Source organism: Passer domesticus, chromosome 5 (assembly GCF_036417665.1).
Source record: "Passer domesticus isolate bPasDom1 chromosome 5, bPasDom1.hap1, whole genome shotgun sequence".
Classification (NCBI taxonomy): Eukaryota; Metazoa; Chordata; class Aves; order Passeriformes; family Passeridae; genus Passer; species Passer domesticus.
Window position 1 is genome coordinate 51,653,819 of NC_087478.1, and position 14,558 is coordinate 51,668,376.

General features: G+C 38.3%; 1 protein-coding gene across 10 annotated transcripts in view; it reads right to left on the reverse strand.

The window, feature by feature from the left end:
• The window catches only part of RFX4 (regulatory factor X4), an 86,924-nt gene that overhangs the window by 24,796 nt on the left and 47,570 nt on the right, over positions 1–14,558 (reverse strand). For all 10 annotated transcript variants that reach the window (XM_064420428.1, XM_064420427.1, XM_064420432.1 and 7 more), the window contains 8 exons: positions 13,534–13,747; positions 12,615–12,692; positions 10,668–10,831; positions 8,613–8,713; positions 6,762–6,820; positions 5,076–5,220; positions 1,725–1,819; positions 128–245 (listed from right to left, as the gene is read on the reverse strand). In XM_064420428.1, coding sequence (XP_064276498.1) covers positions 128–245; positions 1,725–1,819; positions 5,076–5,220; positions 6,762–6,820; positions 8,613–8,713; positions 10,668–10,831; positions 12,615–12,692; positions 13,534–13,747 — 974 coding nt within the window. The remainder of the gene's footprint in view (positions 1–127; positions 246–1,724; positions 1,820–5,075; positions 5,221–6,761; positions 6,821–8,612; positions 8,714–10,667; positions 10,832–12,614; positions 12,693–13,533; positions 13,748–14,558) is intronic.

Genomic DNA, 14,558 nt, shown 5'->3' on the forward strand with positions numbered 1-14,558 from the left:
ACCTATTTTCTAGTAGAGCACTGGACATGTGAAAACTGGTAATGTTTTCACTTAAAATGTACACTACAAGCCGGCATACAGATTTTTTTGACTGTGGCATGGAATTGTTGCAACAAAATCCAAGTACCAAAGCTGGGTGCACTGTGCAAAGTCATGTCCCGGATCACTCGAGTGCCAAAACAGGACCACATCAGGAGAAACTGCTGAGCTACTTTCTTCAAAGAGCCTTGTCTCTTGGCAGCTACCTGCAAGAAGAGAGATGTGTCTGACATGGAGAAACTTTTATTCCTACCAGCAATGCAGCTGAATGATGCATATATCCACCTTCTCTTTTTATACTGAAAAACTACTTACCACCATCTTCACATTAAAATATACACTACAAATTAGAAAACCCAAACTCAAAATGGCCTTAGATAGAAAACCACCTTATATCATGGACAAGCTTCAGAAAGAGGAAACAATAAAGTATTATTCAAGACTGGATCTCCTTTATACTTGATAAAAGGACTGCAAAAAAATTGCTCTGATCTTCATCTTAACCTAATTACTAACATCTTCCTTCTTGCTTCCTAGTCAAGGAAGCAATTTATAATCAATAATCTTTGATCTCCACTGCAAATTTATATTGCTATTTCAAATGAGGTTTAATATTGAATATAAAGTTTTTTGTTCCTTCTCATTTTTATTTTTGTGAATTCACTTAGTCATTTTACTAAGAAAAATACTTTCCAGAAAGCACATTTTAAGCATTAACTGCATTAACTCTTCAAAAATGTATTTATTATAGACATATGCAAGTTAAAATATTAGATTCACCCAATTAGCAACTAAAATTAATTTATTACAATTCATGTCAAGTTCTCCATTAAAATGAACAGCTCTGGCCTGAATTTCAAATTGCCTTCCACTGACTAGAAGAGAAGTTCCCCAAAATAATTAAAGTATTTCAAGTAATCTGGAGAATTGTTTCCTATATGGCTATTTTGCAGCAGAGAGAGAGGCAGCATATTTTGGTTTTCTTTGGCTTTAATTCAGAGCCCTAACAACTGGAATGAAGAGTTGAAATTCTAACAGAACATCCTAATACAAAGAAGTAACAGAAGTTAAAGTAGTCAGCTAAACATTTTCATATTCTATGTAAAATTATGGTGATGCTAGATAGCTTTTGAAAATTTGTTTTAAAGCTTTGCTAGCAGGTTTCTGCATGTACTTTAATGAAAATAAAATACAACTCTTTGGTATTCCATATCAGCTCAAAAGGAACACAAATGTGTCCTTTACTGAATGGCAATGTAGACTTTCATCCTTACATTTGATTGTATGTAAATGAATTAGCTAGCTTAAATATCCTTTTCTTTAAAATCTTAAAAGGCCACATTATGTTTTTATTTACACTATACCACTAAAATGACTCTGACTCTGAATTCATCTCTCCATATCCCTGGAAATATTGATTTGATTGGAAACCTCAACCCTGTTCATTTTTGAATAACATCTTTTGGAATAAAGTAAACAAGAGCAAAATAAAGCAAAATCCTGAATGTCAGCAATTCTCCATGAAAACTGCTGAGATTTTGCCCACTACTGTTTTAGTCCTGCTCATTACCAACTCCTTCTTCTTCTTTTTTTTTTTTTTTGGTAATTATTATTACTTTTTCTAAAAATTTATTACCTGAATAGAGATCATAATGCACATCAGTGACTCACTCCTCCTTACCAACCTTTACAACACATCTGTCCACCATGGAATCCAGCCACTCGATGTATGACTCAATGGGGGACTGCTCCTCCAGAAGGTGATCAAACTCCTGATACACTGGTACACAAAAAAAAAACCACAAAAACACCTTAGACCTTGGATTCTGTTTCAAACAAAAGAAAAACAAATCAAAAAGGCTATCAAAAGAATCACAAGTTTACTGTGGGTTTTTTTTGTTGTTTTTTATAACAGATTGCTTAACTGAAACAAATGCATCTTTCCTGGTGCTGACCCAAAAAGTTTGCTGTGTCTCTTATTTTATTTCTACTGAAAGTGATGCAGTCATTGAAAGATTTTTTTTAATGCAAGCCAATCAGAACCTATTTTTTAAAATTAGTGTTTTTATTTAAGTTGTCTGGTGTGCCCAGAAGTGAAATGTTTATGGTGTTCTCCACAAAGAGTGAGAAACTAGGCCTTGACCCCAGTGATGAAAAAATGTCATGCATGAAATTGATTTAGAAATGCATAAAGAATCTTCTAGGCACCAAGTGAATGAGTATTGTTGATAGGGCGCTCATCATGCTTTAGTTGCAAAAACATGATTTAACTGCTGCACATCATCTATTTGCAATGCCAGACACACACACAAAGAATGTCCATAAACTTCTTCAAAACAAATTGCAGTCAGTGCAGAAATACTCTACTTATTATGAAGAAGAGTTGCAAAAAGCAACCTGTATGCTTTTTGATCTTTTCCAAGTACACGTATTAATATTTTAACACAAAAAAATCAAAAAGTCATTCAACTGCAGTCCCTAAAACTTCAAGTCTCATTCATATATGAGAACCAATGGCTGGAAGACAAAGTATCACATGCTTTGACACATCAACAAACTAATTCTTCAATTCAGCTAAGATAAAAGGCCTAGTAGGTCAAGAAGGAAGATGCTTTCTACCTGCTGTGTTACAGGATGATTTCAATGTGCTAAGCAATTCCATTTACAACTAATTATAAGTAACAGGAGGAAGGAATTTCTCTCCATAGGAAAGATAGTGAAGGGGATGGAGGAGGTAAAGCATAAAGATGATAGCTAAGGAAATGAGCCAGATAGGCTATCCAAAAATAATGTAAAGAACAACCTCCTTGATTCTGCTGGATCAGGAGGATGAGCAGGAATGCATTTGCTAAACACCTGACTACAGCTTTGTACAACTGAGACTTGGAAAGGCTGAGTTGCCAGAAACATTAGTTGAGGAAGGAGGGAAATGATGTTTGGGCCACCCTTATCTTCTTCCATTCTTTTACTGAATGGGCAATCTCCCTTTATTCAGAAGAGGATCACAGAGAAATCTAAATGTTGTCTCCTTACCTGAGTATTTGGCTGGACAAAAACTGCCTGATACAACAGATGAAGTAATTCATATGCTGTGCAAAGAGGGGAGCAAGAGCAGAAAAACAAATCAGTTGCCTGCTTTGCTGCTGGAGCAATGCAACCGTGTACAACAACCTATTTGAGAAAAATAGATGTTTAGCCTTTAGTGATTGTTAAAAATACCTCAACAGGATCTGAGAATGAGGCAATAAAGCAGAAATCATGTCAGAGGTAAGTAGTCCAGCAGAACAGGAAAGAGGTTATTTTATACCCAGTGATTTTTCTCTATTTCTCTATAAGTTCGTTTATAGGCTTATAAACCTGGGGTTTTTTCCCCTCTAGTTGTATTAGCTGAAATTGTACTTCCTTGATTGTTATTAACAAGAGTATGAAAACAGGCCTTAAATTGATGCCATATAAGTCATACAAGGCATAGTGAAAAAATCTTTGGTCAAGTAGAATAAACATGAAACATGGGGGGAAAAAATCTAAGTTCTGGGATATTCTCTGTGTGCATATGAACACCTCATTGACATCCATCTTATGAGCTATTAGCTTATAATTTCTGACTAACTTCTTATAGAACTATATAGGCCTAAAATACAAAAAAACCTGCACAAATGCAACAGCATTCAGGAAAATTCTGTTTGGTTTTATTATAGTAATAGCACATACACAAGAAGATTCCTTAAATACTAAGGATGTTCTGAATGGCAGCCAAAAATGTTGCTGCTACTAGGGAGTATAACTTTGAAAACTATTTTTTTTGCCAGTGGTAGGACGCTGGATAGATCTTGGAAAACTTAACAGCTGACAGAAGGATTTACTCAGCTTCTGGACTTCATTCTCACTGTATGCTACCTCTCTTGCTGCCATGTTGAGTTCCTATCTCCTCAAAAGGGGAGTGGGCAATGAAATGAATCAAGAGTTAAGAAAGAGAGGAAAGAATACCAAGAACCTCTGTCTGGAAAACAGAGCTAGCAGAGATGCAAGGCCCATCCCTGAACAAAGGAGAAGAATTCAAGTGTTAACACAGTGGGATGACTGCCAAAGTCAACCTTGTAGGGTCCAGGGTACATGTGAAAGTGTCACCCATTGTCTTCCCAGCCTCTCCCTGAAAGAGTTATCTCACTAGCAAACCTATCCTTGCTGAGCTCCCACAAGTGGTTATTGCCTGGGTTGTTCCCTGTTCAGGCAGCTTCTGGGTAAAAGATCCTCCTCAGGAGAGAGATGGCAATACAACAGGTAGGTTCACAGGAAGTGAGATTATGTGAAAGATGTTAGAGACAAAGCTCTGCTGCCTCAAAACAACAAAACTCAGTGTGCTTCAAGTTACACCTGAGCTTATAACTATGCAACACTTGCTGCATGATGGAAGGAATATTTTGTATTTGCAAAAGATCTTTAATTGTAAAACCAATTTGCCAATATCTCCAAAGTCACTTTCAAGTCTATACACTCTACTATACTAGACAGAAGCTAAATTATCCAATGAGCTTGTCGGATATTGGACTTCTACTTAGTCACACAATTCAGGGTGAAAGTTTATCCCATCAAATGCTCTTGATTATGAAAACACTGGGTAAAAAGGAGCTTTTAATAAACAAGTTTACAAGGGACTCAGATACACAGCCACTTAAGTGCCAAAGCCATTAAAAAGACAATTCTGCAATTCTACAACAGGAAACATGTTCAATGGTTAACTCACAGATTTAGTTTGCTCAGGTTCATAGAAAAAATCTTCCGGAATTTGCTGCAAGTTTTGTGCCATTGGCTGTTCTGGGTACTAGAAAGGAATGCATCAAGGAACGGTGCCCAGATCTTTGCCCCAAAACATAAGACCTTTACAGGGCTTTGCCTTACACTTTGGTAAATGTCTCTATATTTATCTTAAGCCTCCAAGGAAACCAATGGCTGCAAAACCAGCACTGCTTTCTCTGAGCTTTGTTTGCAGCAGGAAGCCAAGTTCACCTGGCTTTATTTGAAGATTCTGCTCTTACATTGTATGATGAGCTTTCTGTGTTCCTCCCGTGAGTCCTCCATAGTATAGAGGGTTTGTTTGGTAATGCTATTCAGATCCACATTCCTCCAGTCCTCCAGCATTTGAAATGTGATGTCTGCACTGTGGATCACTGTTCTTGATGCCTGTAATCCAATCCAATCTATTCATTAGTTCATGCTTTATTAGGTTAAAAAACAGGCTTTATCCCCTTTTACGCTTCCTTAGCTGGGCTCACTAAGTTGATTCTCCTCATGGACCCCCACCCACCAGCTTGATGTCTTATGGATATTACAGGGCCCTCTAACAAGAGAACTCTTCAGTCATTTTGCCTACTTTAATCAACTGCAAGTATTTTGACTGCATCCAACACAAACCCTAGTGTGCAACACTAATCTGATGCTGCCATTGCTAGACCCCTCAATCTCTAACAGCTCTGCTGGTTTTCATTTCAAACATCAGTTCAGAACAAAAAAAGCACCAAAAAAACCACTCAAACCAATACCAAACAAACCCCACTCAAGCCCTCTCCGATCTATGAAGACTCATTCTTCCCTCAGCCACATGAAAAGGTTATGAGGCCTCCTAATCAGGTCCCTGTCTTGGCTGGTTGGGACAGGGATCTGCTGTTGGTAACGGGGAGGATGGACTGAAAGTAAAGGAAGTGACACAAGGCCATGGTCATATACACAGGTCTCCATAAGTTAAGCAGAGATGATAACACACACCAAGGTTATCAGCTTCCCTGAGGGAGTGATGCACTTGAAGAGTTCTTCACCTAAGAGATTTGATCCCAGGTTTGATGCAGAAAGTTGTGGTTTCTTTATTTCCTCTGAATGGCTATGGACCTCCAGAGTGCAGTGATGGTCTATGGTATTTGGGGAAAGGTAGCACAGGTGTCTTTGTCTCCACTACTAAAATAATGGCAGAAGAAACCTACCAAAATTTCTCACAGGAGTGTTTTTTATTTCCCTAGAGCTTCTTTCTGTGGGCTTCACCCCTTACAGGGTTAATCTGGAGTTTTGGATACATCTTCCAAAAGTGGAGCTTTTAGGTGAAAGGGGAAAAAACCTATCCCCTCCAATACATGCATGAAACATTAATGAATTCAATGCATTCTATCCCATTTCCCATTTGATACTACCCAGAATTTGGCTTCATGACTTTTTACAGGTAATTCTGATGTAAACTGGTGAAAACCAAACACTTTGGGGCACCTTCTATATTCACTTGCTGTGGTTACAAGAACAAGTCTATTTAAAACCCAGTTCAGCTCTTTTTTCTTTTACTAAGTTGCATTTAATTTATAATATACAATTAGACTTGGAATGTATTGTTGGGCATGTCGAAATTTTTCTTGCTTTGCAACTGGCCTAATAATCAGCTCTGAAATCAGTGGAATGTCTCTCATTTATTTCCTGGAAATGAGCCGTCTCTTCAAATCAAATAATAATTTTGCTTCATGAAAGTACCCTGCTGAATTTAATGATCAGGGGTTACCCCTTGGCTAGAAAAGCTTTTTTCAGTGATTGCTTTTTCATTTTGTTGAGGTGGCCACAACAAATATTGGAGACAAACTGTTAACGTGATCTCCTCCTCTGAATAAAGTCCAACTTGTCAATTAATAAAATTATTCAAAAGGTAGTAAAAATGGCATTCATCAAACTAGAGTAACCAAAATACTTACTTGGCAGAGATGATTTAGGGATGTCTGTCGCCGTAGTATTTGTGAGAATCTTCTGGACACTGCAGGAAAGAAAATATACATATTTACATACTGTGCTAAATAAGTATAATTACTTCAGAAAGTATTAAATTAAACAAGAACAAAAACAAATATTTATCCAGTTTCCTGTACAAAATTGTGGCTACATAAAATGCACTCAACTAGTCCAGTTTTAACTTAATTTAAACCTTGACCTAAACCCTTAATCTGGATGCTCAATCAATTTTAGAGGCATATTACAAGCAATTATTTATAGATGCTGTGAATAATGACATGACAAGAGAAACAGAGGACAATAGAAAAGCTTTGCTTGTTCAGCATAGCAAATTTTCTCTTGCTACACAAAGGAGCTAGAGAACAGAAAGAACTATTTAACAGAAAGAAAAATGTTGCTGCAAGAATAAGTGCACATAAAATAACAATAGCTACATTATGTGTGGAAATGAGAAAAGGTTGCTAAATCTTCATGCAATCAAGTTTGGAGGAGTCTTTTGACTGGACTAGTAGGGGCTAAACTCTGATCCAGTTTCAGGTAGAATTTGATCAAAGTTTCTGAAATTGCATGACATGCTAATACATTATGGGCTGAAATGGTCCAGGAGGTACTTGCCAGTCCTCTGTTCCCAGTTTAGCTCTTTGCAAGTGATATGGACCTTGTATTAAGATATTTCTTATTCTAGGAAAATGAGCTTGTAAAATGTTATACTGTGCATTTCTTTGTCTGAAGTCAGTGACTTGGGAACTGCAGAAATGACCAAAGCTTGCTGGTCCTCATGTCAGTACCTCCAGTGGCTGTGTACCCTGTCACAAATTCTGATGAGGAGGAAACAGCTGCAGAGGCAACAAAGGCTCATGTAAAAGGCAGAGTGCACACAATATTTTCCTTATATAAAAAGGACCATATTTGCAGATCTATCCAAAGAGATGTTAGATGTTGTCACAGAGTGAGCTTTCCCTCCATACTGTACATAAAGGCAGTTAAAAAATACAGACTGAGAATGACTAGAGAGTGCATTGTCCATCTCTTCTGTCTGCCGGTAAGACTGGTAAAGATTTTGCTGTTGAAGGTTCTCAATATTTTTGAACGGAAAAAAAGATGTGATAAAGCATATTTTCAGTTCAGACTTTGTTTAATTTTTAACACAAATTAGTAAACAGTTCAAACCACCCTGAAATTAGTTGTTCCAACTTGCATCCTGACTGTTCTCAGTAACATATACACCTAATTTTCCACGCTGATCAAAATAGTTAATCCTTCTCCTAAATTAGTTTTTTTTTTCCCCTTTAACTTTGTGGTGTGGAATTTAGTGCTCATGAAAGGCAAAGAATTGAGAGCTGTGAAATAAAGCAGGCTTTATCAATAGGTGATGTGCACTGCAGGCATCTACAAAGCACGTTTGAAAAGGACTAGTGCCCTTTCCTGTGGTGACAGGGTAATTCGATCTCCTTCATTTCTAACTCTGGCACTTTTTTGAGCAAGGGCCTCAAGCTGTATTCAAATTCTGCTAGCCTAAAGGTTTGTTTAATAATTTTCCTTGCCTAATATCATCCTTAATGTTTGCTTACTATCAACAAAATTAATTTCTTAACAGAATCCACAAAAAAGGAAAATAAATTCTCATTTTGACTGTGCCTGATTTCACTAAATGAAATTCGTTCCCATGAACAAGTGGAGAGTCTAAGTGGATGAAAGATTTATAATGATGATGGGTTTTAATTCCTCAAAGAACAGTAGTCTCACTTCCAATTAATTTGTGATCAATAAACATTGTCCTTCCCAGTTTAATAGTAGAGAGATTTGGCAATACATACACTCAAATTTGATATTTCGTAGGTTTTCTGGTAAATCATGAAGAGCTACTTTCAGCCACTCATCCAGCTGCTTTGCAAACTTTCGGATCACCTGTGTCAAACTGAAAAAAGAAATTACAACATCACACCACGTTTATTCTGTGCATTGCACTATAAAAGCTGTGAACATGTGAAGACCGTGAGTCATTTATTTACAACTCATTATTATACAGAGTTGCTAACATATTTTGGTTTGTAGGCATGAAGAAAAACTTCTGAAACTTCTGACAACTTTTGCAAGAAAAGCAAAATTTATCACCATGTTCAAAACCTTCCATCTCTTTTGGCATTGCCTTGATACAAAGAGTATTTTTACTTTAAATAAAATCATTCCTACTCTCTACAAATATGAATTCACAACTGTTTAAAGAAGACAATAAAAGCTTGGATTTCAGCTTGGTTGTGCATTTATACTAGGGGATATTCAAGTGGAGCAACAACCAACTCTGCTGCAGGCCAGAGCCACTTAGTGAGTGATGATGGTGGTGGGGAGGAATTTTCAGGCCAAGCCCACACAGGTGGGGGAACTGGAGGTGGAGCAGAACCTGCCTGCTTAGCCCTGCACAGAACTGGAACTTTCCTAGGCAAGTGACATTTCTCTCTTCTTTCTTGCTACCGTTTCCCAATGGTTCCATCATTTCCTGTTAAACTTGGTAGGCAGCTCATTCTGCCCTTCTTGTTGGAATCCTCAGTAAAAAATGACAGTTCCCAGGAACAGTTGCGGAGTGTTGTGCAGAGGATCCTAAGAGTTGGTTCGGACAGACAAAGCTGCACTGCCTGTGGCAATGCTAGAAATGCACAAATGAGAGAGAAAGGATACAAGGAACTTCCCCCTTTAAACCAAGAAGCTTTTTCTAATTGTACTCCTAGCACACTGCACAGACAACAAGGTGGTAAAATAAACACGGTCATCCGCCTGCTCTGCTCCACAGAAGCACCCAAAGAGGACAGGGGATAGATGACAACTGCTGGGCTCACTAAAAAGTGCCTTTTCTGGATAGCCAGAATTTGTTCCCAGGAAGTATCTCAGAGGATTCTGGCTGAGTCAGCAAGATTTCCTTCAGGAGCTTCCATTGCAATGAGACCCTTCTTCACCCCCTCCAGTGCAGGCTATGGCTTAATAGCCACAATCTGGCCCTTTATATGCATTACAAAAGTCTATATTCACACTCAAGTCTCTCCTTATTTGCTATGAAAGAACTAAGCAGCTTGAGAAAAGGACTGCTGTTCTGTTTAATCCTTCCAATGAAATAGATTTGGGGGGGTGAGGGGCAAATCCTGTAAAAATGTACATGTCCTATCAAGAACAGCCTATGCTTATAGCAGATGTCTTGTGTAAAATATTTTCACTTTAGCAGTCATGAAACGCACATAGGAGAGCAGAACAACATGAAAACACTTTCCTTGATCAGAGACACTTTAAAATCTTAAGGAATAAACATACAGTATCAATAAAAAAGTCCTAGAGCGATACTCCTAACAAATTACTCCATGTCAAGAACAAATCATGCAAATAATAATAAAGGTCTACAAGACTATTTAGACAAAGATGGCTTCCTGAGGAGCATACAAGTAAAACCAGAGGAGAAAACATGTTGACTGCATTCAGTGATTACACTTTCTGCTGTGGATTGTTAATCTCTGTCCTGCTTTATCTCTATGAACAAGAATTCCTGGACTCACATGAACACTAGGCAGGAAGAGACCAGCTGAAATCTACCACATGAATTGGAAAAGTGAATTTAGGTTGGATTTAGCTGAACGTTAAGAAAGCAAGAAGAAGGTGGTATCCTTCACCACGTAAAAACCCCAACCCTCCAAGTCTTTAATAATACAAGTCTTGCTAAAATCTGAACATCTCTTCAGGAATGTGTGAGCTCTTCAACGCCTTTCAAATGACACTGTGATTTAAAGTCAGAAAACGGGTGGCAGCAAGAAGCTCTCTGAGAACTGGTGTCATTCTTGAGGACAAGAAATATAACAAAGACAGCTGAGCTGTCTTTTGGGGTCAGTTACCTGTCAGGTAAGGCTTGTAGTACCGTTGGCATCAAAACTCCAGAAATTGCCTTGTACAGAATTGAGTCACAAACTCCCACTATATTCACTACAGTTGAAGAACCCAGTACGGGCAGCATATGGGGAGGCATCCCTTGCCAAAAGTGCAGAAGAAAACTTTGAACCTGCAATCATGAGAAGAAGCAGGAATGTTAAAGTTAAGATAATCAAAGCTCACAAATACGATTCTCTTTAAATGATCGTGCTTACACAGCTTTTGTTTTAGAGGTGGGCTAATGGGGTGCAACACAGGCAGGGCACGTTCCTTAACTACACAGACTCATACTGTAACGCAGCACAAACTGGGAAAATCAACCAAAGGGTGAGGAGACACTCGAGCCTGGTGACAGGGAGCCTTTGTGTCACTGCAGTAGAGACACCCATGGGAATCATTGGATTTTTAGCTTCCATCAGTTGCTGATGAGTTTAGCTCTTTGGCTTCCACATGTCAAGCCTTTTTCTCTCTCTGCACTCTGTCCCTGTGTACAAAGGGATGCAACCTAGGCCTTGGTGGAGGGAGGGAGAGGAGGATAGCAAATGGCTTACAAGGGTCAATATAACATTTTCTGTCATTTCTTTGGAAAGAAACACTGCACTTTTGGATTTTATCTTTCCTCCACTATGAGGGAAAGTGGAGAAAAAGTGGCAAAAGACAAAAAACAGAAATAGGTGAGAGATTTCAGACACGGCAAAATATACCTCCGAAAATTTGAATGTAACATATGAAGGTGTTATTCAGAGAATGATATGATCAGTTCCACAGGAGTCAGAACACCAGCATTCACAAATGATAACTTGCTGCACACTCTGAAGTGAAGTAAGCAACCACACCATGTGTAGCAAAGAATATTTGCCATTTATATATCGTTGATACTCAGCCCTGTCCCTACCACAGATCCTGATAAAACTAATAAAATGCAGTGTCTTGCTCTTAAGAAACTATTCTGACACTTGCCCATCTAAATGTCCTGAATGAGTCAAGTATTTTTCTCACATGAAAAATTCTAGACTCAGTACAGTGGTGCAAAACTAGATTTAAACCAGAAGAATGTGAGAATTAAAGAAGAAAAGCAAGGAATTTTCTCCCGTTGTTCAAAAGAGAGAGTCAAAAGACCCATTTCCTTTGATTTTTTTCCCAGGATCTGAATATCATATTTGAATCAGGTCCTCAGTATCTCTACAGCCAGATTTGTTATTCTAGATAAGAAGCCATCTTCCCATGTAATATAAACCTGCTTGCATTCCAGTAACATTTTATTTTTCAGCTCTGTCTGCGTGCACTGCCAGCAACCCCTCAGATTCAGTAAGATATGAACAGGTACAAGCCTTATCCATCTCTAAGAGATGGTATTCACTACTGAGCAGTGTGTGTGTGTGTTCCTAGCTGCACTGCAGTACAACTGAGCAACTGGAGACTTCAGCTGCGGCTCTCTGGGATATCTGGGAGGCTGTAATCCCCCCACCACTCTGCATTGCTGTTAACAGACCAGCAGAGCCCACTGTTGTTGCTGTGACACCTGCCCTGGCTCTGCTGAGCACACAGAGGAATTCCTTCAGACAGCTCAGTCCCAACAAAAAGCACTGAAAAATTGTGGTGGACACACTTCTCAAGTTGTAAGAACTGGATTGTCCAACATCTTGTAAAGGGATATTTACCTTAATCCTACTGGAGAACAGAGGGCAAAAACATTCTCATTGCTTTTGTTCCTCCAACTCACCCAGCATTATAAGTGAGATTTAGTGCTATCCGTCACATATTAGATATTCAAGTACAGCTATTGTCCCTTGCTCCTGAAAAGCACTGAGCACCACAAACCCCTAAGTCTGTAATATAATATACAAAATGAGGTGTCAAATCCATTGATACCTTATGGATCATTAAACTGCAACTGCAGTTTCTAACCATACCTCATCAAAGTTTGCTCTTATTACAGTGTCTAGTATCCGTTGACAGTGAGTCCTATACATCATAATAAAGGTAGAAACCTGAAAAAGAATGAAGGAGACACACAAAATATCATTCTGATTTAAGAAATTCTCTTTTAAAATACCAGAACATAGAGCACAGAAAAAGCAAGTTTTTTCCTTATCAATGCACAACTGCAAAAATAATGAAGTCAGTTAAATTGTATTTAGATGAGCTGCAAGATGAGTTTTCTTCTCAAAAGTAAATTCTCCCTTTGAATTCATGGATTTTTCTGTCAATAGGATTCTTCAAATGTAAGAGGAGCAAAAAGCCTCAGTGAGATCAAAGACAAGAATGTGGCCCTAATTAGGACATAAAGTACTAAAAAACCCTACTCTTTTGTCCACTTCACATTGATACTACACATGTGAATAGAACCAGAAACCTAGCAAGCTCAGCCAACAGGAGCCAGAGCATTTTTGTCATATGGGCAGATAGGATTCTCTGAATTTCTACTCTAAAAGAAGAAATTCACTAAGTCCCTCTCTACTCAAGAAAGCATTAGAATGTTTATCAGTTTGCCATCAAGTGTGTTCACAGATTAGAGGGCTGGAACATATTTTAAAAGTTGCCCTCAAACATCACATAATTGTAAAAGTTGCCCTGCTTGTATGTAATGTAACTTTCAAAAAAATGTTCACGGGTGCTAGAAATATTGTACAGCTGATAGTGTCAGCTCCCCTATTTAAGGGAAGATATTTCTTCCTACTAGATGAAGTAATTCAGCCCCCCATAAATCAAGACAAGGCATTATTAAACTAACTTCTGTTTAAAGGCTTTATATATTAGACAAAGCTTTCATCCAGAGCAGGGGGGAAAAAGAAACCAAGACAAGCTGAGAAAAGATTTCCAAAGTGTTACCTTCTCCTCTGGCAGACTGGCTGGCAGATTTAGATCTTTGACATTTGGAAACTCTGGCAGCAATGTTCCCAGTTTGGATCGTGGTGAATACGCCACTGTCTGTTTGGTTACTTCTTTTTTTCCTGTTTCGTTGACCCAGGCTGCTCCTTTTTTAGAATACATCACATCATAATACTGGGAGTTTTCTTTCACTGCAATCCCATAATAATGGTACCTGATACATAGAGATGTGTATTTTATAAAGTAGATTGTTTGGAAATTAAAGAAAAATATATGGAGTCAAGGGAAACTGATAATGCAAATTATTTCTACAGCAAAAAAAGACTGAACAATACTTTATACATTATTAACAAGCATTGATTTAGCAGCAGAACACTGTGGTAATATATTGAGCTTCCAATTTTCATTCCTTATGGCAAAAGTAATGTGACTCTGTTGTAGGACAGGAAAATTATGCACTTCCATTTTTTATTACTTCTTAGTAAAAAAAAAGCATCCTAAATCTACTTGTTGGCAGAGCTCTACTGTGCAGCTGCTCCTTTAATTCAGCAATAAGCAGAGGTACAGACCCTCTGAACTGGCCCTTCTGTTGTTATTTCAGCTCCCTGATTCTCAGGCTGTTGAGGTCCAGTTTGCTCCCTGAAAAGCACAAGTCTTTATTGCAAAGGAGTTGATCAGAAATTTTTCAAAAATTAAAAATGCTTCAATTTCCAAAAAAAAAAAAAAAAGAGGGGGGGAAAGGCTTGTGCTGGAAAGCAATGAATGGCAGGAAATGTACAGTTCCAATTATTTGCTTCATACCCTAGCATCAGCACTGGGCTTTGATCAGTGAGGTATAGGATAGACACAGCACTAACTCTGTCTGTGACGCCACTCTGGGAATTACAGCGTGGCTGTGCTATGGAAACGTATCAGTAGCCCTGTGGCACAAGTTTGTGCTACCACTCAGCTTTATTATAGGTGCTGGTGGAAGCACTGGTTATCAAGCAAAACTCTTGCATCAAAGCAGCAGAGATTTTATCTTA